The sequence below is a fragment of the Anopheles funestus genome, chromosome 2RL (assembly GCF_943734845.2).
Source record: "Anopheles funestus chromosome 2RL, idAnoFuneDA-416_04, whole genome shotgun sequence".
Lineage (NCBI taxonomy): Eukaryota > Metazoa > Arthropoda > Insecta > Diptera > Culicidae > Anopheles > Anopheles funestus.
This window is the reverse complement of record NC_064598.1, coordinates 77,139,664-77,166,258: the sequence shown is the minus strand read 5'-3', so window position 1 is coordinate 77,166,258 and position 26,595 is coordinate 77,139,664. Positions and strand designations below refer to the sequence as shown.

Below are 26,595 nucleotides of genomic sequence, written 5' to 3'. Positions count from 1 at the left end.
TGTATGAAATTAGTTAGTTTCACCAGTAAAATAGTTTGAGTGTGTGTCCTAAAAATAACGCTGACTAACAACAGCGAACGAAGCAGCAGCAGAAATGGAACTGAGCTGTGCAGCATTATCTTGGAGTCGATGATTGTTGACGCATTGCTTCAAGTGGCCCAATGAATTTGTTGCGTTTGGTGGTTAAAATGTGTTACAATGGAAGGAAAAGTCACCGTGGAGACATTGTTTTCTTTTCTCAAATCTTCAAAGCCTTTCCACAAAGAACGGGACGGAGAACGACATCGTGTCCTAAGGGTCAAAAGTTTGTGTCTTACATTATCGCCATGCTTGTCAGCACCATAACAATGTTCTGCTTCTCATCCCCTTTGGAACGACAACGCAATGACGGTTGATCAGTGATGCGCAAAAATAAAACAAGGGAATACAATAAAAGCTAACCCCAAAAAACTAACATAGGGAAGCTTTTTTCCGGTGTAGGTGTCTCGCTTAAGTGCCTCCGGAGGGTAGACATCAGCGTAAAACACATCAAGGATTTTCGCTTGTCTTGCCGAGCTCACCACAAGAATTTCCGGACGACCCTTTCTGGGGGAAAAGTGTCCAAAATCGCTTCTCGCATATTGAACCAGTGAAGTGGTGCAGCAGCAGTTTGCGCATAAAATTCTTGGGAACCACATCCGGAATTCCCAATCGAGCAAGGCAATCGACCGGAAAGTGCTGAATCGCTTCAGGCAGGTGTAAAGAAAATGGTGACCAAAAACCATGATCTTCAGATCGATCGAAACACCCGGGAGACCAATGGAAGCTAATTGAAAATAATGAACCAGAACGTGTTTGTTGGGGTTCGTCTTCCTTCCGGTAGTGGTGCGGACTTTGTCTGTATCGATGCAAAGTTTCAAGCATTATTGAGAAGATGGAAAATAAGGAAAATGAGAAAAATAATATTATCATTCTGAGTCGTCTATTTCTGGCGCATTACCAATGGTTCAGTAACTTTGCCCAAGGTGAAGAACACACAAATAGCTAAAAACTGCGGAAATGGACTTCCCTCTGATTATGCTTTTTTATTCGATTCGAATTTCCATACGATCGTTTTCCATCCAAACTCCACAGGAAACATCACGTATAATGTGCGCCTTGGGTTTTGTTTTGAGGGCGTCTTGGGATCGTTCATTTGGAGTTTTGTTTTGATCGATTTATGCACTTGCGGTATGTAGAAATGTGTGGCCCCGAACGGGTGTAGAATGATTCCTCTGCTTCTCTCTCTCTACGGTGAAGATGTGAACGTGCATATATTTATTCTATCGTTTCCGTTTCCGGAGGCAAAACTACACAGGAGAACCCCGCTTACCGGAATCGGCGTATCCATCAAACCATCTTCCCGAACAGTGGAATAAATTAATTAACCATGCAAAACTTGACCGGCTAAGCCTCACAAGAGGGGAGTTTATATCAAGAAAAAGAAATTACCCTTTTTCCTTGGAGACTTCCCCTCTTCACACGAAACATTATTGTCTATCTTATTAAAATAAAAAAAAAAACGCATCGCTTGATAGTTCCAAACTTTGGAACCTTTCTTCATTCGTAATTGCACCGTTAACCTGGAACTGCCTTTCACCTGAGGTGTTCTATTCTGCATCAACACTTCAAAAACCCAACACCCCAGTGCAGCCCCAACCAACAGCTCAAAACATAAACATTAAAACAAACGAGCAGATTTTATTGTTAATCGGGGAATCGAAACGGTTCTAAAGTTCTAAAGTACTAAACCTAGCACTAACATGAACCCGGCTGTGGTTAGAAGAGTTCACTGCTCAAATTATCCACCAGTGGCCACTTGTCGGTAAGGTTAACGAACGCTTTTATGAACCTCTCATGTAGATGAGAGGAGCTTTCGCTTCTAAACAACCCTCGGCAAACGTGGAGTTTCGGGTAAAGAAAGAAACATAGAAATACTAATGCGGTGAATGATTTCCTGCCTACAAGTGCGAGGCCATTGTGATGTTTGTTTACCCTCTTCCATTTTTAACATAAACGCGTTGTTGCGTTGTAAAGGGGGTGATGGTCTCAGAACGACAACCATTTCTCTATCCCAAACGATGTCTTCTTTATGCCGTGCTTGCTTGTTTCAATCATATGGTGATGATCATTATTTTAATATTCAACCAATAAGTTCAACGATTCGGATAGAAACCTTGAAGTAATGTTTTTTTCTTTACTTCCAACTTATGCTCGAAACATATGCTCTCACAACAACCGAAAACTGTTCGCGTGTTCTGTTCGATTAGATTAATTTATTTCAACAGCATAAGTACCTCCCCTGCTACTGTCTGGCGATAATTGATCAACCGCATAAAGCTTAATCGAAAGTTTAAACGCGTACAATAATGAATGTCTGGAGCCCATTGGTGCATTGCAATCATGTTTCACCGAAGCGTTTGACGTTGATTAAGTTAGACGTGATTTGATTTTTAATGTAATTTTCTCAGGTAAAGCATCTTCTATCGAGCACTTGTCTATTACAAAAATGTCGTGAAAGACACCCCCGAAAAACAGTAACATAAACGCACCAAAAAAAACACGGTTCAATCGTTTTTAAGTATGGCGGCGTGCACTTCTGTTACGTTACCCGTGCGACCTCATTGAAAGGAACATTTTCAATTGGTTTCAGTTCGATGGAGCTTTCGATTAAGGGGGGCCATTTTAAATTACAGCAGCACATGGGTAAGCGGACAAAAACGCTTTTCTTCACACCATGTCTTAAACCTATAATTTAACATCATTGCAACTGAACAATTTGATCAATTTCGATTACAAATGGTTTGTTCCAAATCTTTTTTATTTCGATTGTAACGTTATGCAATCATCATCGCTTTAGTGGTTTGATTTCCTGATTGTCGCATAAACCGCATTGGTGTGTGTCACAACATAAATACACTCATTACCGTTTCTTGTAAACATAGTAAATGAACACACACACAGCGGTAAAAAGTTATACAATTGCTTCGTTAATTTGCAATGCCAGGTTTAGATTAAGGTGAATTGTACGGCCACTCCGGATAAATCAATTAGCGGTGGTAAACATCGTTGACACGTGCAAGAAAGCTACGCTCGGTAGCACACTAACAGGCTTCCACCAAAAACCAAACCCAACAATCATGATCGATCGATCCAAACTCGCGATGTCGTTTGGTGACATGGTGGTGAACACGGTGGCACTGCGCATATTTGCATGCCCGGTCGGTAAATCGATTAGCCCGAAGCCGTTTGAGTTTAAGCAATTTCAGCCCCACACGTGATGGCGCCACCGAGTTTTACCAATTTCCTCACTTTCTGGGACCTCCTGCAAGAGCTTGGGTTGGGTTAGGGCACGATTACTGTTGGCTTAGCGGAATAATGGTTTTGCATAGCTGTGGTGAGATCACATAATGAGCGGAACAAGATGAAAGCGCACCCTCTTTCATGTGGCGACTGTTTTCACTTCGAACGGCCAGCCTCTGTGTAGCATTCCGTTTGCATTTATCTTAGTTACGTAAATATCTCTCCAGGACACCAGTGCGTTCGCCATCGTCAACGGGAAGGCAAATCAATTACAATGAAATGTTTGACTTCATCATTCCGTTTCCATTGCGTGTGGTAGTCAAAGTTCGCGGAATACTGGTGCGATAATGCAAAGCTAAATAAATCAACAATCCCTGGTTGCATCTGCACAATCCCCCGGAGATAGAGAGTTTGTTCAATCAATAATACCATCATTGCCTTACGGATTGAATCTACAACTCTATTAGTGTGTTGTATGGAGTATGATACAGGTGATTGGAGTTAACAAGGCACAGACCATCGCATACCATAGATTGAGTTCATTCGTGGAAAGCAATCGATCTTCCTACCAGCAACAGAGATTCCGGATTATCCTTCTCCCGGTTAGAGCAAGTTCTCCGGTACTAAACCCATCGAAGTAGCTACGAAATTGAAACCATTTTTCCGAATGCTAATCGATCGGAATGTGGATTTGGTGAAGATGTTTGTTTATTTCCAACCTCGGGCAGCAATAAATCATACCAAGAATTGATATAACATCCGATCTCTGGCAGTGGTTTACATTCCAGCAGCATCCACACACTGGCGTAAGATCTCGGTCAAATGTCTATCCCGAGTTCACGTTCCATAACTACGCAACGGAACAGTTGACGTAAGACAAGCGCAAATCGACAAACGATTAAGCAGCAGCCTACATATTAGCTACTTTCCAAGAACGAAAGATAATGCTGGAATTGGCGAAAGTCCCCAACCAACCGGGTATGTTTGCTGTGGACGAAATATGTAAGATGCAGTACGACTCGTACCATCTCATGCCACTGGCATATGAATGGGACCAGTGAAATGTTGTTGTTTTGACGTACGTACAGAAAGAAACAAAACAACACAACTCTGTAACATTCTTCACCATCGACAAACGGTGCTTTCTTGTGCCCAACCGTTCTTGTGCAAACAGAAGAATCTTTTAAGTAAGCAAAACAATGCTGTATAAACATTAGAAAAGCGGCCAGAAAAGGCGCATGATATTTTCTCTACTTTTTTCAATCAATATTTTATTCCACTCTTCTGCTGTACTGCGTTCACATTTTTAAGCTGATTTTTAAGTAATTGCATTTCATCATACGCGCCTAAGTTCTTGAAGGAAAGATAGAGAAATGAGATCCCTTCGGTGAGTTTGTATCAACTACAACTGCAACCCGATTGCAGCAGGAAGAAAAAAAATACAGGACGCTCAAAAACAGGTCACCTTGGTGCCTTTGAGGAGATATAAAATTCAGTGGAAAAAAGCATATAATAACAGCCAATATTATGCCTGTGCACCCTCGCAAATAAACCCGGGAGACACATTGAAAGGTCTATAACGAAATAAACAAAAAAACGAGATATGGCCCTGATTTTGCTTTCCTCCCGTTCTTCAATATTGTGCCACCGTTGTGCATCCGAACCGGTAAAGGATCACAATCTTTTCTCCAGACAGAAAAAGACCTGGACCTCAGAATAAACAGCTCAAAAAGCATTGGAAAAACGGAAAGGTGCCTTCTCGGGGTTAGCTGTGTTTGTTCTAGATTACGTAGGCATGTGCCTTTCGCCATCACAAAAAAAACCGGGGGATCGATAACACACGAAGCAAACAATTCGTTTCCAGTACCTCGTGAAGGTCTTTCGGTAGACGGACCAGTAGCATTTGGGTTAACAGAAATTTTGGTGCAGCTGCTCGTTCGAGGGTGAAGGAAGAAAGTTCATCAAGATTGGCTCCAAAAGTGTAAGCAATTCACCCTCACCTCCACGAAGAGAAGGTATAAGACGGTCGCTATCTCAGCAAGAAGAACTTTTACGAACTGATGCCAATAAATCTCAGCATGAAGGAATCTGCCCAAATTTACTGTAGAATGCATCTTTTCGTTCAGTAGATTGCATCCCGTGCCAGACCGGATGGGCGATCAGGATGTGCTCTAGTTTTAACTGATTTTATCCAACCTTTTCTACTGGACCGGAACATTACAGAAGCTTATTGTCCAACAGAAAGACTAATTACGGCACGATTGTGTACATATCCTCGGTAGGTGACATATTCCCGGGTACTGGACAGGACGTTGGACACACTGACGGATAGTCAAGACAAGCGGAACAAAAAATAAAAGGTGCATCTTTCCATTTACTGTCGACTCATCTCTTCCGTTGATGGAAACTTGATGCAGTTGTGCGAAAGAAAAGGTTTGAAGGCAAGATGATAAAGCAAATTGCATGTCTTGTTTCCATTGTCAGGATCTTGGTGTGATGTACAGAGAAGTGACACCGAGTAGAAGATATTCAAATGATTTTTAATTGAAGAAATTCATTTCATATCAGAGCAACTGGTAAAAGAAGTGGCCTTTGGTCAATTTTTAGTCCGTCATTGTCCTGAAAGGCCTAAAGTCATCCATGGACAAAGAGTTAATTGACAACAGGTTTATAAAAAACGAAATTGAACAGAAACGATGGCAGAAACTTTGAATTGAAATTGATTAGAAACTAGTTCATCATCAACATTTTCCCATCATAAGGCCGTACCGATGCTTAAAGCACAATTTGCCTTCTTTTGTTTACCCACGACGTTAGGAGAATTTGTGTTTAAATTCATTTAAAAGTAATTGAGTTCTTCATCTTTGCAACAGCACACCAGACACGTCACTTCAAATCACTTTTTCGCCTTGGGCGGAGCCGGTCGGGCTTTTCTTCGGGAAAAGAAACAAATTTTTCAAACAACGTTTCACTGCAGTTGAAAGCATACAAAAAAAAGAAACCCAAAAACCAGTTCAAATATTCATGTATGGCGCATTTTAGTTTTGTGCTAAGGATACGTGAATAAAAGCAGCAAAACTGAGATCACCAGACGCTTCGCCAAAAAGTAAACGAGATGACGGTATTTTTCCTTTTTGGCACATGCAACCCGCCAGAACCGTGTTTCTTTTTCATTTCAATGATGGCATTTTTTTTCGTTGCGACGAAATCGCGACAGAAAAACGGGCGCGGAAAATGTTTGGCAATAAAGCATACGTTTGCAATTTACAATAGGGCACACCACACTTGCATGATAATGCCAGGCAGTGGAATGGTTGAAGATGACGTTGAACTTGAAGAAAAACTTAGACAGGGGGATTCTCTTTTCCGTTAGCCACAACATACCGTTTTGTCTGACTCGTTTATCCTTTTTTAGCTTAGCGGAAAAGGATGATCTTTTTTATTTTTATTTCGGCAGGACTTCCCTTTCTTATTTGCCGTTTTGTTCTTCTTACTCCCACCACTTTGGCGCGAGTGTGCCACCGAATCGAACTTTGTGCAGCAAAGTTTGGGGGAAAACTGGCAGGATCATTTTTCGCGGCCTTTGTCCTTTTTCGAATGTAGGGTTATGAGTGTGTCACCGATTCCCGAAATGCGTGTTACTGATGTTCCACGGGCAATGGCATTGTTTGCAGTTGATAATATTCTGTTATTCTAGCATCGTATTTCACAAACATAAAGATGTACACTTAAATGCATATACACACACTCGGGGTGGGTCCCTATCTTGGCAATGATTATTCATTGCCGAAAACATTCGCGAAGACGCGCGAACGCAGAGATGCAAAGTACGGGGAATGGGTTGCCGGGCCCAGTGTGTTTGAATGAGCCAAACACAGAATCAAATGGAGTGAGACGAAAATAAACACACAAACAGAAGCTTGCGTATCACCGATAAAGTGGAAATCGCCTGCGGGAAAACATTGTTGCCCGAGCGATCCAAGCGATGGGAACGAACGGAAACAAAAAAACCATCCACTGATACGGTGCTTGGACACGATGTCCTGTCGTGCTGTGTCCTTTTTACCAGCTGAAATAGCTGGCCTTCTTGTGCTTGGCCAGTTTTCGCTGCATTAGCGTTTCTTTGTTGCTACCCGGAGTAAACGCTACTGGCGCCTGAAAGTATGCAATGGTTAGCCTTTTTCTAGCGCTGAGCACCTTTCCCAAAGGACGTCATGCCACACAGCGGGAGATGACCTGTTCCGGTGCTTGGTTGAGCGTCTACTCCACTTCAAAAGACGTTTCGTGGCGTGCTAATTCAGGTGACAAATTTAAGGTCGATACTTCATCTCGCCCCAGGAATCACGCCTCTTTTACGCTAACGCGAGCAACATTGTAGCGGAGCCTGCGGGAGGTTTGTTTGTCCCTCTTGGAATGAGCGTTAAAGTGTAGCGTGCATTACGCGAAGGTAGCCGGCCTTTCAATTACGCCCGGTTGGGCCTGTTTTTTGCCATGTGGCTGTTATGCTGATGAAGATATTAATGTCTCCCGCTGCGAGAAGTCTCTTCTATTGTCCATTTAGGTGCTTTCCATTATCCTGCAGATATCGCCATTTTGGAGTTACAGTTTAAGATTGGAGGTCCTTTAACTCATTCTGTAACAGAAATAATTCTTACCTAAAACGAGAAATAGAAGAAGAAGAAAAAAAGCAAGAGTCAGTAAAAGAGACCATTAACATAAATTATCCCCCAAAATAACACATAAATCAAAGCATTTGCCATGGGCTTTAAAGAAGCGAAATGAACCAAAGAAAAAAAAAACAGAACAATCAACAAAAAAATTTAAATACACCACCAAATTACGCGCTAATGTTTGCCAAAAAATTGTAACCCCACAAAGACGGTCACCATTTATCAAAGCGACATAATGAATTGGACTCGGTTTGTACTTAAGCAATTTTTGCGTTTTTCGCTCTCTTTTCCAGGGAAAACCTACCGGAGGATCCTTACGCAGTCAGTGTGTAACGTTCGTTGACTTCGTAAAGATTTTTTTTTCTCCTTCAGCTAATGCAAAAAAAGGATAGAGTTTTAGCTAACCCGGCCAAAATCCTTTGGGTTACAAGCATTCTATTAGATGTGCGTAATAGTGCGTCACAGTTCCTGGACATCGTGTCTCTGCTGTCTTCCCGAAGGTTTCCACTTGCTTGCTGTCCCGTACACCACCAGATTCACAATTTAACGCATCTTTAGCGGCGAATTAATGCAGGTATGTTAATGAACGTGGATTCATAAATTTAACGACGATCCAAATTTTTGCCATAACCCCTTTTTTGTGTTTTCTTCGGGCTCGGTGCTACCGAAGGTTCCGAAGGTAAACAGCCGCTGTGGTCTTTTTGCTGGAGCAAATCCTTTTTTTTATGTGTGTGTTTCTATTGCAACAAGAATATCTTTTCTTCTAAGCACTCTTCGGAAAGGATTCTTTTTAATAATTTTATTGTAACTGATTTTTCTTACCAAGCGAATCTTTTTATAGAACAAAAAATTGGGTAAAATATACGCTGCAAATTTCAGTCCTTCTACTTCCGTCGTTTGCTTAGCTTAGAATGTGACCTTTCGCTCTACCCAACGTCCCGTTTTCCAGCTTTCCTTCCACACATTCACTTGCATGGTATAATTTTCAACATTTAAAAACTCTTCAATCGCTTCTGATCCCCTTACTGTACGCATTTCGCTCCTGTCTCAAGCTTGCGAATGGTTCTGGAGGCACTCGAGAGCGAATGCCGTTACGAGCCCAAAAATTAGGATAGTAAGTACCACGTGCGTGAGCCAAAAAAAGGACGCGCCCATAGATACAGGAGGGACCAACTAAACTGGTACGGTAACCGGAATTTTAAAAAGGCTTGAAGCAATTCAATCTAAAATTTATATTTTTCGCAAATTAAATTCCACTCAAAGCCAAGCCTTTCCCTAGGAGCGCGGTACGATGTTTCGCGACAAACATGTCCATGGCGCATTTGCTTTAGTGTTTTTGTGTTATTATTTAACTTGCAGACGCGCACTGAACTCTACTGCGAACAGCGACAGGGATGATGCATCTCAGACAGAGTAATTTTGCAATCGTCTTCCGTGTGCCATCGTTTTTCTGGGCGTTACGGGTCGTAAACGCGCGCGGAGATTCGGTTTCCCGGCCTGCGGCGGTTTGGGTTTGCCGAAAATAAAAAAAAAGACTTGAACTAGGTTGATGTACTGTTGGATATTTTTTCCCCCTTTCTTCTAGAATTCTTTCTCTGGATAGTATTTAAGATCCATGCAACAAGTTTTTGGCGGAAAGTAAGACAGAACTGGCAAGCTGAAAGCTGACGTTAGAAAGGGGTTTTTTTTTGTTGGGCACAATTCAATTGTGGCCCGGTTCCATGCCTGGCATGCAATTTCACTAATGCGAAAAAAAATGAAATACATTCTTTCGCTACGATAACTTTACGGGCGCTGTACGGAAGCGTTGTTTTTTTCTGTTTTTGTTTGTTTGGTAAATATTTACCGCCACCGCCACACAACAAGCTGAATTTCATTCTGTTAAGAAGGAAAAAAATAACCAAAAAAAAAATTAAAAACAATACACAATTTCATAACGGATTTTTTTCCTTTTCGATGGGCATTTTTGCTTGGCATAACAACTCACCGGTGAAAAACGGTCCGGTAGATAAACATTGAAGCAACAGGAGAGTTCATCGACAACAACTAACCCAGAAAAAGTAGGTCCGTTTTAGTTATGAGACAACGAAAGGAAAAAAGGAAAAGTTGAAGAAAAAGGAAAAGTTCTGAAACGTTGATGATCATTTAAAATTTATTAACCTTTCCTTCCATTTCCTACGTGTCTACGCAAAGAGGCGAAGAAAACCGTGCCAAATAAAGTGTCCTATTCTAGGGCTGACGGATCCTTCACTGTCGGTGTGATTCTTGTCCTGGGAGATAGACAATCGAGAAAAAAAAAACGAACGACACCGACACAAGCTCTATACTCTCTGATTGCTTTTCTTCTGATTGAGCGATGAAAAAGTGTCCCCGCTGTCGAAATGAACGCCGTGCTTTCCTCCGTTCTTTTTTTTTCGTTTGCTTTCTTCTTCTCCTGGTTGCGATATTTTGACTAGCGAACTAGTGCGTTTGCTCCGCATCTTGAATGTGCACCCATCGACCAAAAGTGCATAAATTGCACAAAAGCATCAAAGAAAGATCAGGGAACAGAAGGTTTGATTTCCTTTTGCTTCCCTTTGTTGCTTGCCTCATCAGTTACTATCATCTTTGGCTGGCCCATTTATGCTTTCTCACCCCTCGCAAAAAGGTGAGCGCATCACCATCATCAGAAGCTGTCACATAAATATCACTTTTCCGGAGAAGATATTGTATCAAAGGGGAGGAAGCAAAAAAAAAACGAAAAATGATCGACATTAGACGAGTGAATGCCGGATCGATCTGTTTTTCGCCTTTTTGCTATATCTTGCTCTTGAATGCATTTCACATCAAGAACAACACACAGAGGGAAAGACGTGACACTTTCTGTTTTCTTGTCGTGACTGAGAGTAAAGTTTTTTTTATTCGAAAACGTACGTTTGATTGAAGCTTGTCGTTGTCCCGTGTGCCTTCTAACTAGTAATCGATGACTTGTGGATGATGACGCAACGTGTAGTGCAAATATTTCTTCATAAAAAAACCTTCACCGTGGGGTGTTTTCTGTTCCGAATTTTCACTTTCTTTCGCTTGATTGAAGTGTGAAATCAGTCACACTGGGGTTTTTTTTGTAAAATCAATATCAAACTGTGTAAAAACAATTCCAATTCCAAGGTTTTTGATTATTTGCTAAGGCAGTTTTCTTATTTTCCACCCCAGTCCTTGTGACGTATATTATTGCAATTATTCATTATCCTTACAGACTGATTCGAGCATGGCAAAGAAAAAGGTTGAAATGTGTTGCGAATAGGTTTAGGAATGATTGGGGAAATTTATGTGACACACTTTATACTTTGCTTTCTTCTTTCACCAGCAATTAAGAAATGTTCCAAATCATGGTTATTCGCTTTAAGGAAGTACATCTTCTTTATTACCCGGAAGGTGAGATGAGTTATGATTTGTAAACAAGGGTTTTAGAAAAAAATCGGAACGAAAAAGATTTTTTTTCGGTTCAACGTATAAATTTTTTTGCTTTAATTTTTGTCCCACTTGTCGATTTTAAAATGTACGTTAAAATAAATACTCGAAAGGATACAGCTTGAAGGTGACGTCACCTTTCAGTGCCGATTAAAAAAAGCAGTCTATTTGATTGCATGACAGACAGCTCGTGCCGTACTGAACTTATTTAAATGCCAACACGGTATGTTTGATTTGTTTGCCTTTTTATTTGCATTAACGACATTTCGACTTTCGATCTAATCGTGTCACCTTTCAAATTTCGTTCACAAAAAAAACGCAACAGAATAAATACCAACTACAAACCAAAAAAAAGCCACATTCAACACCGAACATATGCTAAATGACTTCCCATTAGCATATGTCAAATATTTGACAATAATCACTTTCCACATTTGCTTTGTGTCTTTTTCGGTAATCATATGTGTGTTGGCGAACTGAGGTGGCAGCCGTACCAGCAACAAACCCAATTCGATACATTGGAAGTTAATGAAAAGTCCGGTTGCGATAAGCGGCGAAAATAATGCACCCACTTTTAGGCACGCCAACTGTCCAACCCCTCTTTCTTTTTTTTCTGTAATGCACCCTGCACCAAAATGACTCATTAAGCGACACAAGGTTAAATGCTTCGAGCTGACAGTTATTGCGAAAAATCATACACTCTGCTCACCCTCGGCATGTCCGTGTTTTTCGTGAATTTTTGCTCCGCTTTTTGGTGCGACTGTGCTACCATCGGACAGAACAAATTAGCACAATTATGCACGCAACGAATCGAGCTAGACGTGGAGAGAATGGTGAAACCTGACCCGGTCCAATCTGTTTCGACCATTACGGAACTGGGTGGACCGCTCCTCCCTTAATATGCATCACACACATGACAAGCGTTATGGGTTTTAGGAGTTGATTCGATCACCGAGATCGTCGACCGTTAGACATGAGACGGGCAAATTATGCATCCTGTGGACTGGTTTTAAATGCAATGCACAATTTGGGGACACAGTTTCTAGCCCTATCAGCAACGGACGATCATGGTGGCAGATAGTGGTTTATGATGATGTTCTGCAAACGAAAAAATCGATTCTACAAATGCGACTGGGCACGGGCCACGGCCGATGAGGGAGGAAACAAATACAGTGAGGACATATTTTAATAACTGTTATAATAAAATTATAAAGTGAACCCTATGCGGATGGTAAGGTTCCGAGGTAACGGAAATGGACAATGGTCATGTTTTTGGAGGGGTGACTTCACATTGAAAGTTTTCTAAATGTCCCGCGCCTTTAGGGGTTCATCAAATGGTATTATAAATAGTACATGCGGTAACAAAAAAATGGGGTAAAAGGGAAAAGGCAGCCGCAGTGTCCAGCAGTTGAGAACAAGCCGAGAACAAGCCGTCCGTCAAACGGAAGAAGAACGGAAAATGATGTACCGAACGAGAGTAATGTGTGGTGTGGAGGCAATTCTGCAAAGTGAAATATGAGCTCTTTTTTATTGTTTTCTGCACAATCGCACAACGATAAAAAAAGGTTATTTACAATTGTGAAGATTACAGTCACACAGCAATGCGGAAACTGACCGGGAGGGAACAAAAATCTTTAAGTAAGAATTGTCTGCGTGAAACAAAACTGCATTTTTGCCGGGAGGATACGATAATCATATGCACTGCCGATCTCCCGTGCCTGTGACGGATGTTTTGCCCCACTGGACAAAATGGTAAGCGTTTGAGATCGAAGAAAGGAAACGCTAAACGGGGTTACATTAATGTCAATTTGTCCGGCCGGTCCGGAAATAGCGATGGAGGGACAGTTTCGCGACGGGGGTTATAAGGGAATGAGAGATATTGCACAGACCATCTTATTCTGCACCGTCTTCATTTCTGGCCTGTCTCAAGCCCCGCTAGAACCTTGGCGTTTTGGTCAGTTTATCACCGCTCATGCATCCATCTGTCAAAGAAACGCATCCATCTTCGGGGGAAAACGTCTTCTTCATCTGCCCGTGTGACAAGTCGGGGTCGGGCGAACGATTAACCGCGAACGCGCATATCATTGAAGGAAGAAGATGTCAACCGTAATAAAGTGTGATTGTATCTCTTTGCTGAAGCACGTCTACAAGGAATGCAAGCTTTTCCGGTTGAATTTTAAGCTGGAATAACCACATGCCTCTTATGCAGCTGGAATGGTTGATTAGCTCTCTCTCACTCTATCTCACGAAGGATGCCTTTATCTTCAGGATATGGAACAAGATTCTTGTGGATTTTTTTCCTATTGGTACTTTGAGCAGCATCTTTTGTAATAATTCAACTTAAATCCACCACTTGAAAGTTAATTAGAATTCAGTTGCAAGGACCTCGTTCGCTGAGCAAAGACTACTTCAACAAGAGAAAGAACTACAAATATATCACATAATTTTTCTTTTCTCGTTATTCTATTCTCGCTGCTTTCGTTATGCATGGATGCTGGCGCTAATTAAAACAGATTGAATTTATGTACTGGAGATGGAAAGAATTACATATCATGTAGAAAAGCGGAAATGTTTTTTTTCTAATTTTTCAGATTAATACACTTGCAATCCAGCCTATAGATGAACCAAAATTAGACATTTGAAATTTGGATGAAAGTCACTAAGGAAATCAAATGTTTGTAATGTTACCGGGATTTTCGTTTCTATACAACTCACAGTTCTTATCTGGCAAGTGTCAGCATAAACACATGTCTATTTCTACCATCAGATCATTTCTTCTCCGACATTAAATGACCTTTCGTCTGTCAACAGTACGTCTCCAACAGGGGCGGATCATGCCCTGTCATAATGTTGTCTTTAGCATAGATCATCTATCAGTCACCCTCATGTTTCCCCTGTCAATCACCGTTGTCTGGGATTTGTTATGACTCTTTCCGATTCTCCATATCGGAAAACAGTTTCTGGAGCGGAAACCAAACAAGAAACAATCGTTCAACATGACTCTAATAATAAATTGTAATTTCCTTTCCAGCATCTTGGTGGCAAACAAACCGTTGAAAGAGCTGTAGAAACCGTAAACGATGGAAATATCAGTGAAACAATCAATTAATGGCGCTTCCTGACATTCGTTGCAATATTTTGTTTTTTCATATTGAAATAGCTTTTCAATATATTTTCTGTTTAATTTCTCTTTTAGGCCAGGCATGCAGCTGTCACTCAAGAAAATCTCGATCACTTAAAACCACTCTTGGATTTAGGGATTTAGATTGGCTATAAAAAATACCCAAACAACAAAACCAAAAAACCAACCTTAATCTTACCCCCCAGTAAAGCGTGTGGGTAGGATTTTGCTGTTCAAAATTTGAAACAAAAATGAACTCGTCTAAATCTCTGCGTCATTCAATGGTTCAAGAAGCGAAAAAAACCCTAAATACCCTTACTCAGCGTGTATGTTTACGATCGATGCGAAGGATAATCCTCTCCATTCTTAAGACACAACGACGTATCATCATCAACAACGTCGTCCCGCGCACTAAACAACAGATGGCCTCCTACCCGGGCGGCTGTGCATTCGGCGCAACATAAATATGCAATCGACCAGGTTTGGTTCGAAATGCACCCGCCAATGACATCCGAACGCCTCAAGGAAGTGGTCGGTTAGCTGATGATGAAGGTGTTTTCATTTTCCTGCTTCCCTTTAAATTAGCATCTAAATTGGCCCGCTGGTAGTTTTCGTTCCCATTCTTGAATTGTGTGTTTGGGTGTACAGTTTCGGGCCAAAGATCTTCCCGATTCCGAACCCTGAAGAAGCAGTTTCAGTACCAAACAGCTGCACATTCATTCAGGGACACCTTTTGCCTTCCTCACCATCGAAATGCCACGCTTCTCTTCCAGTGTGCGCGTGTGGGTTATACCTGCGTGTTAATGCGTGCACCTCACTCTCACTATCCGCATGGACATAGAACCACGCGTTTTGACCTTCTTTTTACGGTGTCCTTTTTTTTGAAAATGGTTTCTCTTTATTTCTTATGTTTAGCCCAATTTCGTTTTTGCGGTCTTTGACCATTTTTACTGGTTTGCTGGTTTTTAGGCTCAGTGGCCTTTCATTGTCGTTTCTTTCCAGACGCTATTCTTTTATTCAAGAGTACTCATACACATTCAAAAAAAAAAACAACACTCTAGTCACGTGCTTCTTTTGACGAGAGCACGTGGGGAAACCAACAAAAAAACCAAACACACGCACACTTAAAAATCGTTTGATTTAATACATTTAATTGGTCTCAAATTTCGCGCCAATGTGTTTGAAACATTTCAAACGTTCAGCGTGAAACATTTCACAGGTGTACCGTTACCATGCTTAAAAATGCCACCACATGAAGCCCTGAAAAGGTGAACCCTTGCAGTGACGATATGGTACATGGTACCCTTTATCGATGAAGATTTATGCATTGCAATACATATTCCCTTGTGAATGCATGTTTCTTAGTCCGAGGGGTGGAGCCTACAGTCTAGCGTCTGGTGTACAAGATCACCCTTTAATCTGTAAGCTATATACAGCAAAAGGGGAACGACGGATCGGTTGGTGTGCATTCTTCAAGAACAAAAAAAAACCGGTCATAAGATGTGTATGTCATTGGTGCAGGGATTGCAATGACGCAGCTCGTAATGGCGGATGAGACAAATTTCATTTTTCCACTTTACAGCGCAACCCAAGAAGCAGAGCTTCAGAAGAGAAGTTTCACCGAGAATTCTCCAAAGTGTGGAGGAAAGCGATAGATGAAGGATTTGAATTTTTAATACACCGCACCACCGCACCATGCGTATCATAATTCTCACCTCGAAAACGGCGCCAGACCGTGTGTGTTATGCGTGGGGTTTTGGCACCTAATGCGTGGGGGAAGCTTTGGACACATCCGCAAGTGGTCAGGTTGCAAGTCAGCAGAGGCACCGTAAATGCGAGCAAGAAAAAAATATATGAAACAACACACAGCAACTATCCGGCAAACTAACGCGCCACTGATTGGTTTAACAGCGTGGGAAGGAAGCGAATAATTTTACCGTGGTCGGAACGCACCACATCCCAATACCCTCCGCCCCGGGGAACTCGACGTCTAAAGTGCCTCGAGTGTTGTCAATTGGATCGGCACGTCGGCAGGAACGGTCTAATGTAGTTTCAATTTGGTCGAATAGCGCAAGCCCCTGGAGTGAAGTAGTTGGCGAGTTTAAGGTCAATGAGATTAGTTCGCATCTCGTTGTAATTGTGTATGGGTTCTTCGATAGAGGATGTAACCTATGCAAATGTTCTTAATGAAAACTACAATCTATTACTTAAATATATAAGATCTCTTTGTTTATCAGAAATTCAAATTATTGAGAGATCTTACGAAATAATTCATTTTGTTGAAGATGTCCAATGTTGACAAGATCTTAACTTCCTAAGGAATGTTTTGCATACAAACTATATCCCCAATAAACTTTGAAATAAATATCTTTGCATTACTTATTCTACACCGATCCGGGCCAATAACCGTACTGCGCCAAGACTTTATTTTGGCATGGATCAAACGTGTAGCAACGGCGAACAACGCAAACAGGATCATTATTGTGCAGAACCAAGATTAATAGCCAGACCGGGTGGTTTAACTATTTTGTTTTGGCAGCAAAATTCTAACCGAACCCGGGTGGGCAGGTTTTAAGCAGCCAATTCTTCCATCCCTTACCTCAAATCAAGCCTCATTTAATGTAGTGTTGCGTCCAAGGCGAACGACTTTCTATTTGCGCTGTTAAAAATATCAATGCGCCAGAGCACAACATTCCCGCGAGTAGTTCGCTGGCTAACCGAAACAACCTCTCATGTGGTAGCATGCCGGGTGCGTTTTCTCGCATCTTGAAGCTTCAAGTAGAACACCGGATCGTTACAGTGACATGCCTCACGTCCGCACCAAAAAGAAGACGACTGAAGGCGTAAACATGATTACGAATGGTTTCCTTAAGCCGCATGTAGACACCAAGTCACGTTTCCTTGTTTATTTTGGATGGCGTTTTTGGACGAGCCAAGACACGCTAAGGTGGACAATACGGGAACACTTGTGTATCGTTTTGGAAAGCATTGCTAGGGCCTTCTTACGCAGCTCCATACATGGGGAGGATACTCTTGAAACGTGTTGATATAAAAATACGCAGCAACAATTGAATTTAGGGCTACCGAAAAAATAATACAGCCGGGTATTGAAATCTTTTCCAAAAGTAGACAAGTGAACGGACAATCGGTAACGGACAGCTGATGGCTTATAAGGAGAACCAGGTCAAGACATTTCAAGAAGTGCGCGAATCCTCACAAAACAATAACTAAAGAGTTCCTGACCCTAGGTTCCCGGTAACATTGAGGTAAATATGATCCACCGTAATGCTTTTCCAAGGGCAGGAAGTCTAAAACACGATACACAGTAGGGAATTTGATTACGTGTCTTTACGTGGTAGAACAATTCCTGCAGCTACTATAACTATAAGACGTGTCATGGGCTGCGTAACATACACACGACACCACAGCATAATCGCGTATGCGTAACACATGCAAAATCGATGGACGGCAACCACAAAAAAAATCCTCCAAGTCCACCCACATTTGCATCACGACCCTCCGTTAGAACCGTTTCCTGTGTACCTTTCTCGTTACGCATTGTTCTTTTCTTGATGCCCATTGTTCGTGTTGCAAAAAGTTTCCTTATGAGTCGTGAAAATGTTCACCCGAACTGACATCATCTGCCACGGATAGCGCGTTTGATGCCTCGCACCGAAAACATCGAACCGGAAAAAATATGACGCAAGACGAATTGAGCGAAAATTTAGAAAACTGGAACATTGAATCGATATGAGAGAAAATATCGGTCAAGTCATAAATTTCGATGCCACCTTCCGGTATTTCACCCCTCGGACAGCTGGTCAGCCGTTGTTCGACGATGTTGTTTGTGGTGCAGGAGAAAATGGAAAAAGATTGTTGATTCGATGTGGAGTAGAGTGGACGAAAACTTTCTTCCGATGCGTTTAGAATTTTGTCTATTTGAAACTAACCGGAACAAGATTCACTTTCAACCTCATCCCAAAAAAAAAAAAACAGAGATGCTGCTGGAAGATGTGAAACATAGAAATTTGCAACGGTCAGCTGAGATGCGCCCTTTCTGGGTGAGAAAGTTCGCTTGCATTCGCTTTAAATGAGTGTGAAATTTGTTCACACCGGAAAAGGGAAATGTGTTTCGGTGAGCACTGTGCTGCTGTTACACAAATATGTTTCTTCTCGGAGGCTGTTTAACGGGTGTCGGAGAAATGTGTCTGCATAATGCCCCTAACCGAGTGCCATAACCATTGTGTTTTTAAAACCCCGCTCGGACCAACGAACCAGCTGGTGCGTGTGTGGGCTCTCGTTGCGCTCGCCGGGAGAAAGCTGGCAGTGGTGATGGTGAAATAATTGAAGACGCCGACATTGATGCCGGCGTTTCCACTTTCCTTCAAGGTTATTTGTGCCGGGCTGCGAAAGGGAAAAGCTTCTTGGCGTACAATCTTTCTTCGCTGGTTTCGCTTACGCGTTGGAAAAACAATACGAACAAATGGAAAATCTTTCACTTCACGCATGGGAAACCCGAACGTGTGTATCGTTTACGTGTGTTGCGAGAAGTGCACGATTTTTAAGGGTGGAAATGGTCAAGATGGCTGATAAGAGCAACACACATACACTCGCCGGTGTAAGGTGAAGGTATCATACTACTAACTTCAATGCCGGTGAAGTTCGATACCACGACGGGTATGATACGGTACAGTGAAGGTTTTAATCTTATCTTTGGTAAATGTGTAGCGCAAAATAAAAAACATAGGCATATCAAAATAAAAACCACACCTAGGTGAGTGTACGTGAACTCAATTTTTTTTTATCACGAGTTTGAGATGCATCGCATTTTGCTCCGATTTTTTTCACAATAACAAACTGTTATCAAAGATACACATGATAGACGAGGCCCTTTTTTGTAGGGCTTTTCGTTGTACGATCACCAGGTATACAGTGTTGCTGAAAGTATTTCATTGTGAAGGGGTTTTTGCGTATTAAAATGCATGCAAAACTCCTGCACGTGGAACATTCGGCATTGAGTTGTTTGCTTGGTATGTTTTCCTATGTTTACATTATTTATCACGTTTTATCATAAAGGAGGATTAGTTTATAGTTCGCATTCAGTGTACTCTTTTTCCCATGTTTAATCACACGTTATGTGCGATAAAATAAAATTGCGTCTCACGATCTCGCCATATGCTTTTTTTCAATTTATATTCAGCATATCAGTAACAGCATACAGTTGTTTTATTTTTTTGGTCACTCTACTGAATTTGCACATGTGTTTTTTGCTTGGCTGAATTCATAATTCCACTCCACATCCAGCTTCTATTCCACCATCAGCATCATTGCGTCACCCTCATATGCACCAACAGCAGCCACCGCCAACAACATCATAATCATCATTTCCGACCAGACATGTCTCGTGTCTCGCCGTTTCCAGTCGACGGCAAAACATGTGGATTCCAGCTGGTTATCTGGTGAGTTGACATACAATTTGCATGCAGATAATCTTCATGCTTACGAATCCTTCCAGTCACTGCACGAATCTAATCGTCTCGTGACGAAGACGAAGACGAAGAGATTGTACTAACAACATCAGTATCAAAAAGAAAGGAACCCCAAAACGAGTGTGGAAATCTAAAAATGGCAACAAAGTAATATCGGTCATTGACGGGCATCCATTACAGGAAAATGAAATTCCAACCTCAAAGAGCGCAGCTACGAAAAAAAAACACAACCGCGCCACTATATACTCGGTGATTAATATTCATTAAAAATCCCATTTACGATGACACCTCACCAACATCGCATCACGGCGTGATGGTGGTGAGATAAGCTTCAGCATGTAGAATGACACTTGTCCTTGAGTAGCAGCATTTGGAAGTGTTTTTTTTTTTGGTTGCCGTTTTTTTTGCCATCCTGCCGGTCGCAATTTGTCATCATACAAATTGCTGATTTTTTTCTTCTTCAGGCAAAATGTTTCTTCTTTCTTGCGTCATTTAATGTATTAATTTCTACAGACACTATCTGTAGTCAAATCGTGTTAACGATAGCTTTTAGTAAGCACCTATAGTGACAGTGTTTTAATTACCCGATTTTCGCTTCTCCCGCTCAACGATGACAGTTTTTGGCCGTTTAATGCGTAACGATCTGCGCCGGATCGAGCGAAGGAATGCTTCCGGCATGCGGCTAAACTTTGGCGTTTCCGGTGGTGCTTTCCGCTCCGGCAGGAAGAAATTTTTCACCGCAAGCATCGTCATGTTTTTTGTTGATAAAGATGTGTATCACTTTGTTCGAATGTATGTAGGTGTGTTTTTGTGGGGGTGAATTATTTTTGCACAAGTTTTTATTTCACTCTTTTGTTTTTTTATTTTGTTTATCAACGACACGTGCCTTTATAAGGTCTTTATGGTAAAAGAAAAAACACTCAACGGAGATAATTTATTATATGGTTTAATTTTTCTTTTTACAGCACCACACACTCATACGGCGTTTTGGTGTGAAATATAAATTATTGGCGTATTTGAACACTCGTTTTCTTCTTTTGGCTGCACAGAATTAGCTCGACGGTTTCACTAAGCCCACAGATTATTACACTAATTTTCTTTGGTTTCGATACAACACGGTGCATTACAGATATTTCCCAATCTGCATCACCTATCTCTATTTGGCAAAATTTAATCCCAGATTTATGGCGCCCGTTTTTAGACACGACCTTCACCGTTGCAGCCGATAGCAACAACAGACATTCATTTTAGTTTAGAACACACTCACACGGGCTTTCTAGCTTGGAGCTAGGCAGAAATGAGCCACCACGTGCAATGGGGCTGATTAATGTCGACACATTCGGATAAATTTGGCACCTTGCACCATTGGTAGTGGTGTTCAAAAGCTGTCACGTTTTATTTCGGTGACTGCATTCATCATCATCATCATCATCTTCATCCACCACAACACTAACGGGTTGATATACAAGCGGGCACGAAATCACTCACTGGTGGGGTTTGATAGTAAATGGCTCATTGTCGCCGTTTCCACACGGTGGTCCACATTTTTCACGAAATTTGTGCACAGTTATTTGGCAAACTAGTTTTCAGCATGCTCAACGTCAACGGAATGTACGCAATAGGATTACACAATCAAAACCCCCGTGCGTAAACATTTTCTACTTGATCGAACACACAAAACTGCACCGAACGCATCTATGTTTTACGGCGACCGGAACTGCAACCAACACGTCCGACTGCCACGAAAGATGCTAAGAGACTCACGAGTCACGATCATAGCACAGCATGGGTGAGTCGAAATAGGTGTTGAAACCGGAGAGAATCAACCTCCCGTTTAAGCTCTCTTTTGTAACATTCGATCCCCCCAAGAGGGTTCAAAACTTAAAAAGTTTTGTTTTGATTTTATTATTATTTAATAATACACGATCTTAATAATCTTCTATTAATTTTAATATATTTATGAGCTTGGAAAACATGCCTTCTTTATTTTATATTTTTGAGTAATATATTTTTTGTTGCCAGGAAAAATGTTAAAACATTAAATCACAACTTTAATGCATAACAATTATTTGAAAGCAATATAACAATAAAATAGTAAAACTTATAAAAAAAATTTTGTATTTTTTAGTTTCCAAAAGAGGAATGGTAGATAGAAATCTTGGTTTAGCATGAACATTATATTTTAAACTTAATTTTTTAAGTGAAAAAATTCGAAATCATAGAAATCCCGGTTTTGCATGAAAATTATATTTTAAACTTAATTTTTCATTTCTCAATCTGTCATTTAATTTTCCCCAAAATATGTCATACCTAATTGCAAGACTTTCTGCAAAATCGTTATAACTTTCCAAAATATCTCTTTGAATGTAATCCCTCTCTCAAATTATAGATTGCATTTTGTTTCCCCTCTCTCGCTCTCATTATGTTGAATAACAAAACGAAGAAAACCGAAGAGAAAAATTGAAGCGTTTCGGGCACTCACAATGCTTAAGCGTTTCCTACACTCACGCATACATTTATGCAATGCGCTCAAACGCTAGCACAAGTTTGGAATAGGATTAAATTTTTATTTTAAGCATTATTCAATGAAGATTTTTAATTTTATTAGTTCAAGCTGGACAAAAAATATTAAATAAAATTATTTGAAACAATAAAAAAATTAGTTAACATTTTAACAACAACAAAATTAGGGTGATATTATTCCCCGTTTTATTGCCCAAAGCCTCTAAAAAAATAAAAAATCCCTGTATCTCAATGTAGTTCATTTAAATAGAACAAGTGCATAATGTTAAGAATGAGAATAATATTTTATCCAGAAGAACAACCCTTGGATCGAACTTTATACGATCCGATGCACTTCATCTTCAGTTCTTCTTCGACCATCTTTCCCAGTTGGTATCCATATATATCGTGGTGCTAGACTTGCTCTTGAAATACTCCCAAGCTTATCTATTTTACCGGCTGACCTTTAGAAGCATACTCAACAAACACAACGAACTGACTCACGAACCGGTTCCGGTACGGTGATGCTTCTTGGCACAATCCGTAAAAAAGGCAACAACCGCAACAGCAGATACGCTTAGCGCCAGCATAGATATTGCATCGTGCATTGAATTTACATTCCAATGAAAAAGAAGCGTGGAATAAAATCTGGTAAAAAATACATTAAAATGAAGCTACCCGAGCAACCACAACAAAACACAACCCAACTGGTGTGTCGTGTGTAAAAAGAAACCCCGAGTATCGAACGTTCATTACCATATCTGGAAGCCCGATAGTCTTCGCCTACGAGCAAATACCTCACGGATTGAAGCCTTCAGCTAGAACGCGTACCCTCTTCCTTCGCGAAGCCCATTCCGTCCGAGTGGCAACATTATGCTACACGATCACACTAACTAGGTGGTGGAATGAAACGGTGCGAGATGTCAGGTCCTTGTGGCGAGAGATATGCGTGGGTTGTTAGAAGGTGGACATTGAAAGTTATCTCGTGGGTAGAGTGAGGTCTTCTGGGCGATTTCTTTTCCGGTTCCAAAGCAATACCACACGCCGTGCGGAGCATAAAGGAAAGGAACGATCATAGGCGAATGGGTGAAGCACTATGTTTTTTACCATTTAACTCTCAAACAGTCGATAAAGTACAGAGAAAAAAGGGCTTCGTCTATTTGATGTTTGAAGAGTATGCCGCTTCAAAAGAAATATGTTTCTTTTAAAACCTTTTTTCTATTAGTGAATTGCATTGATTTACATTTCTATAACTATGTAAAAGTAAAAAGGTTCGTGTTCAAATTTATATAAAAGGAACAAACGCACAAATTTCATTCTTAAAATAACTAAAACAAAAATAAACTTACTAGCCAAAATGATCAAATTAGTAAGATGTAAGCCAAGAATGTTTGCACGAACCTGCAAAGAGAGACAAAAATAAATTTAATATAACATGTAAAAAAGTATCATAAAAAGAATTAAAAACTTAAGAGTAATCTGTTCCTGACAACATTTAATGTGTTGTAATAATAAAAATAACCTTTAAGTCGCCCTTCAAGTGTCCACATAAAGCAATTGCCACATCTCCTTAAAAAAGCGTCATGTGCTGTGAACGTTCTTGAGATATTTTACACTTAATTACACTGATAAATAAGTCCGACCAATTCACCTGAAGAATGACCCACAGTGAAAGACTGCTAATAATCTCCGACCAAAGCTGATGGCACCCCTTCAAGAAAAAGGGGTAACTCGTAGCAGATCCATGCAATTCCGGGGCGTTTTCTTTTGGTCATTTCGGGCTACAGTGGTTAATCAAATTTAAATAATTACGAGATACACTTTTTCTGTAGTGGCATTTTATCGGCCTCTCATCAGCTACCTGTATTTACTGCTGCTCGCGCACCGTTAACCCCGCCAAAAAAAAAACGTACGAAAAAGAAAGCACCATTCCGCCTCACACGTTGTGTACGGTTTGCGTAATTAATCTCCCTAACGATTCATAATTTATCTCCATTTCTACGTTGCGCTATCGGGCAAATTTTGGAAGCAAGTTAGGAATGGAAGAAGATACGTCTCTGAGCTGATGAGTGCATAAAATATTAACTATCATAATCGGACAATAACGGGTCAAGCTCGCTTATAATAACTGGAACGAACTGGGTGGTGAATATTGAAGAAGTATTATTATGAAGCATTTCCACTAAAATCATACCTTCACGCGTGCGATGACTAAATTGTGACGTAAGCACTTACGCTGTATATAAATCGACGCAGAAGATAAGAACCTAAAAGATACAAAACGTTGCCGGTGTGATTGGTAGCGGCACAACATAAACGAAGCAGATAGCGATGCAAGTATCGCATAATCGTAACATCACAACATACCAAGGAGGGAATAAGAAAGAGGAACTACAACAAAAAAAAATGTCTGAAGAAGATGCAGAGTAGAGAATTGCTTCTACGCTTGGAAGGCAACAGTAACAACAGAAAGATGCTCTACACTGAACCAGACACGATGATGTATGCAGACTGATATGCTATCCTGCGCACATGTACGTGCATTCTGTTAGCGTAGAGATGTAAATGAAAGGAAGAAATAAATCGGAACCAACACCCTCCCATCATTATGTGGCTGCACACGATAAGAACATGCACACGAGACATGTTCGTACGTGCGTGTAATAAACGAAAGGCAACATTAATGAGTCAAGTTTGTAGAAGTAGCAAGCACAAGAAGTCGAACATCAAAAGGAACAAACACATGCTTAAGAATGAGAATTTATTACCCAGAAATATTCTACTTGTCTAGTGAGAGTTTGCTTCATTCATAGCAGAGAGCAAAAAAGCATCTGAAAAATGTTTGCTAGATATTGTTTTTCCAATGAGCAAACTTTGCTCAACCCAAAAACTATGATAAAACAAAGATAATTGCATCTTACCAACCTACCCCGATAATAGTTGTTTTTTTCGGTTCCAACAAAGTTTGCCATAGCGATTTGTGACGATAATAGCCATCCCTTTTGCATGAACTGTGTGTGTAAAGTGCCTTCGAACTTTATTATACTTCGTGATCGAAGGATATCTTACGACTCTACCATGCAGATAGGGGGAAAAGTTTTTCTCTTAAACAGGATAAAGTTTTTCCCCGAAATTCAATAGCTAATAACAAGAGAAGGAAAAACGGACTTAGGAATTAGGAAAAATGAAAGGAAAAAATGGAGAAGATGTGGCAAATTACAGCCTTCTGCAAATTTATTCGTCTGATAGGAAACTAATTATATTTTATCCAACAAAATTGTGATTGATCGCAATCTCTCTACCAAGGGTAATTTTTTTTGTTTTGTTTATTCCACCGTACCGAAAGAGTCAAGAACAAAATAAACTTTCTTCGTGTGGTGCATCACCATTCGATATTGGCAAAAGGCACGTCATTTGCTTCCAAATTTGGTTGTTAATTGCATCGATCTATCGTGCCGGTTTTTGCTATTTAGATTGATTTGTTTGATCCTTTTCCTTCCTTCGATGTGCATTTCGAAGCTTTCCCATCTCATTGAGTACCCTTGTTACCCTTTTCTTGCCGGCAATCCGTTGCATAAGCATGCGTTTACATTACCTCCTCGTGGTTGCTTATCGCAAAGTACGCCATCAGCAACGGGATCGCTAAGCTGTGAGAGATCGAGCGCGATATGGCAATAAACGGAATCGATTAGTTCCAAATTGATGTACAAACAGTCATTTCCTTCTAGTGCGATCCGTTTTTTTTTCTTCACTCCCTTACAGGAAAATTGGCATTTTCGCTAAGGGAAAACACCATTTAACCCGTTCGGATTGGGACGAGTATTGAAAATGGCAAGTACGCCGTTCACTAAATCTCAGACATCTCAAAGTATTAGTTTTTTTTATTACTGTTACCACTGTTCTAGGGTTGATGCGATTTATGCTGTTAAATTGTACAACGAGCGCTACGCGAATAAAGCTATCGATTGACCTAGTTCGACAAGAACATAAAAAATGCCGGTCGAAAAGGGTTAACCCATCTCAAAGATTTCGCGTAACAATC

At 40.7% G+C, this 26,595-nt stretch overlaps 2 protein-coding genes across 3 annotated transcripts in view; both read right to left on the bottom strand.

Moving 5' to 3' along the window:
- LOC125763899 (uncharacterized) overlaps window positions 1-26,595 on the bottom strand; it is a 337,203-nt gene that overhangs the window by 129,780 nt on the left and 180,828 nt on the right. The gene's annotated exons all lie outside the window — the stretch shown is intronic.
- LOC125763909 (centaurin-gamma-1A) overlaps window positions 1-26,595 on the bottom strand; it is a 146,226-nt gene that overhangs the window by 18,954 nt on the left and 100,677 nt on the right. The window contains exon 1 of one of the 2 annotated variants that reach the window (XM_049427631.1): window positions 20,636-21,871. The exons of the other annotated variant lie outside the window; for it this stretch is intronic. Coding sequence (XP_049283588.1) covers window positions 20,636-20,804 — 169 coding nt within the window. The 5' untranslated portion in view covers window positions 20,805-21,871. Of the gene's footprint in view, window positions 1-20,635; window positions 21,872-26,595 lie in introns of those variants that run through there. 2 annotated transcript variants of the gene reach the window in all.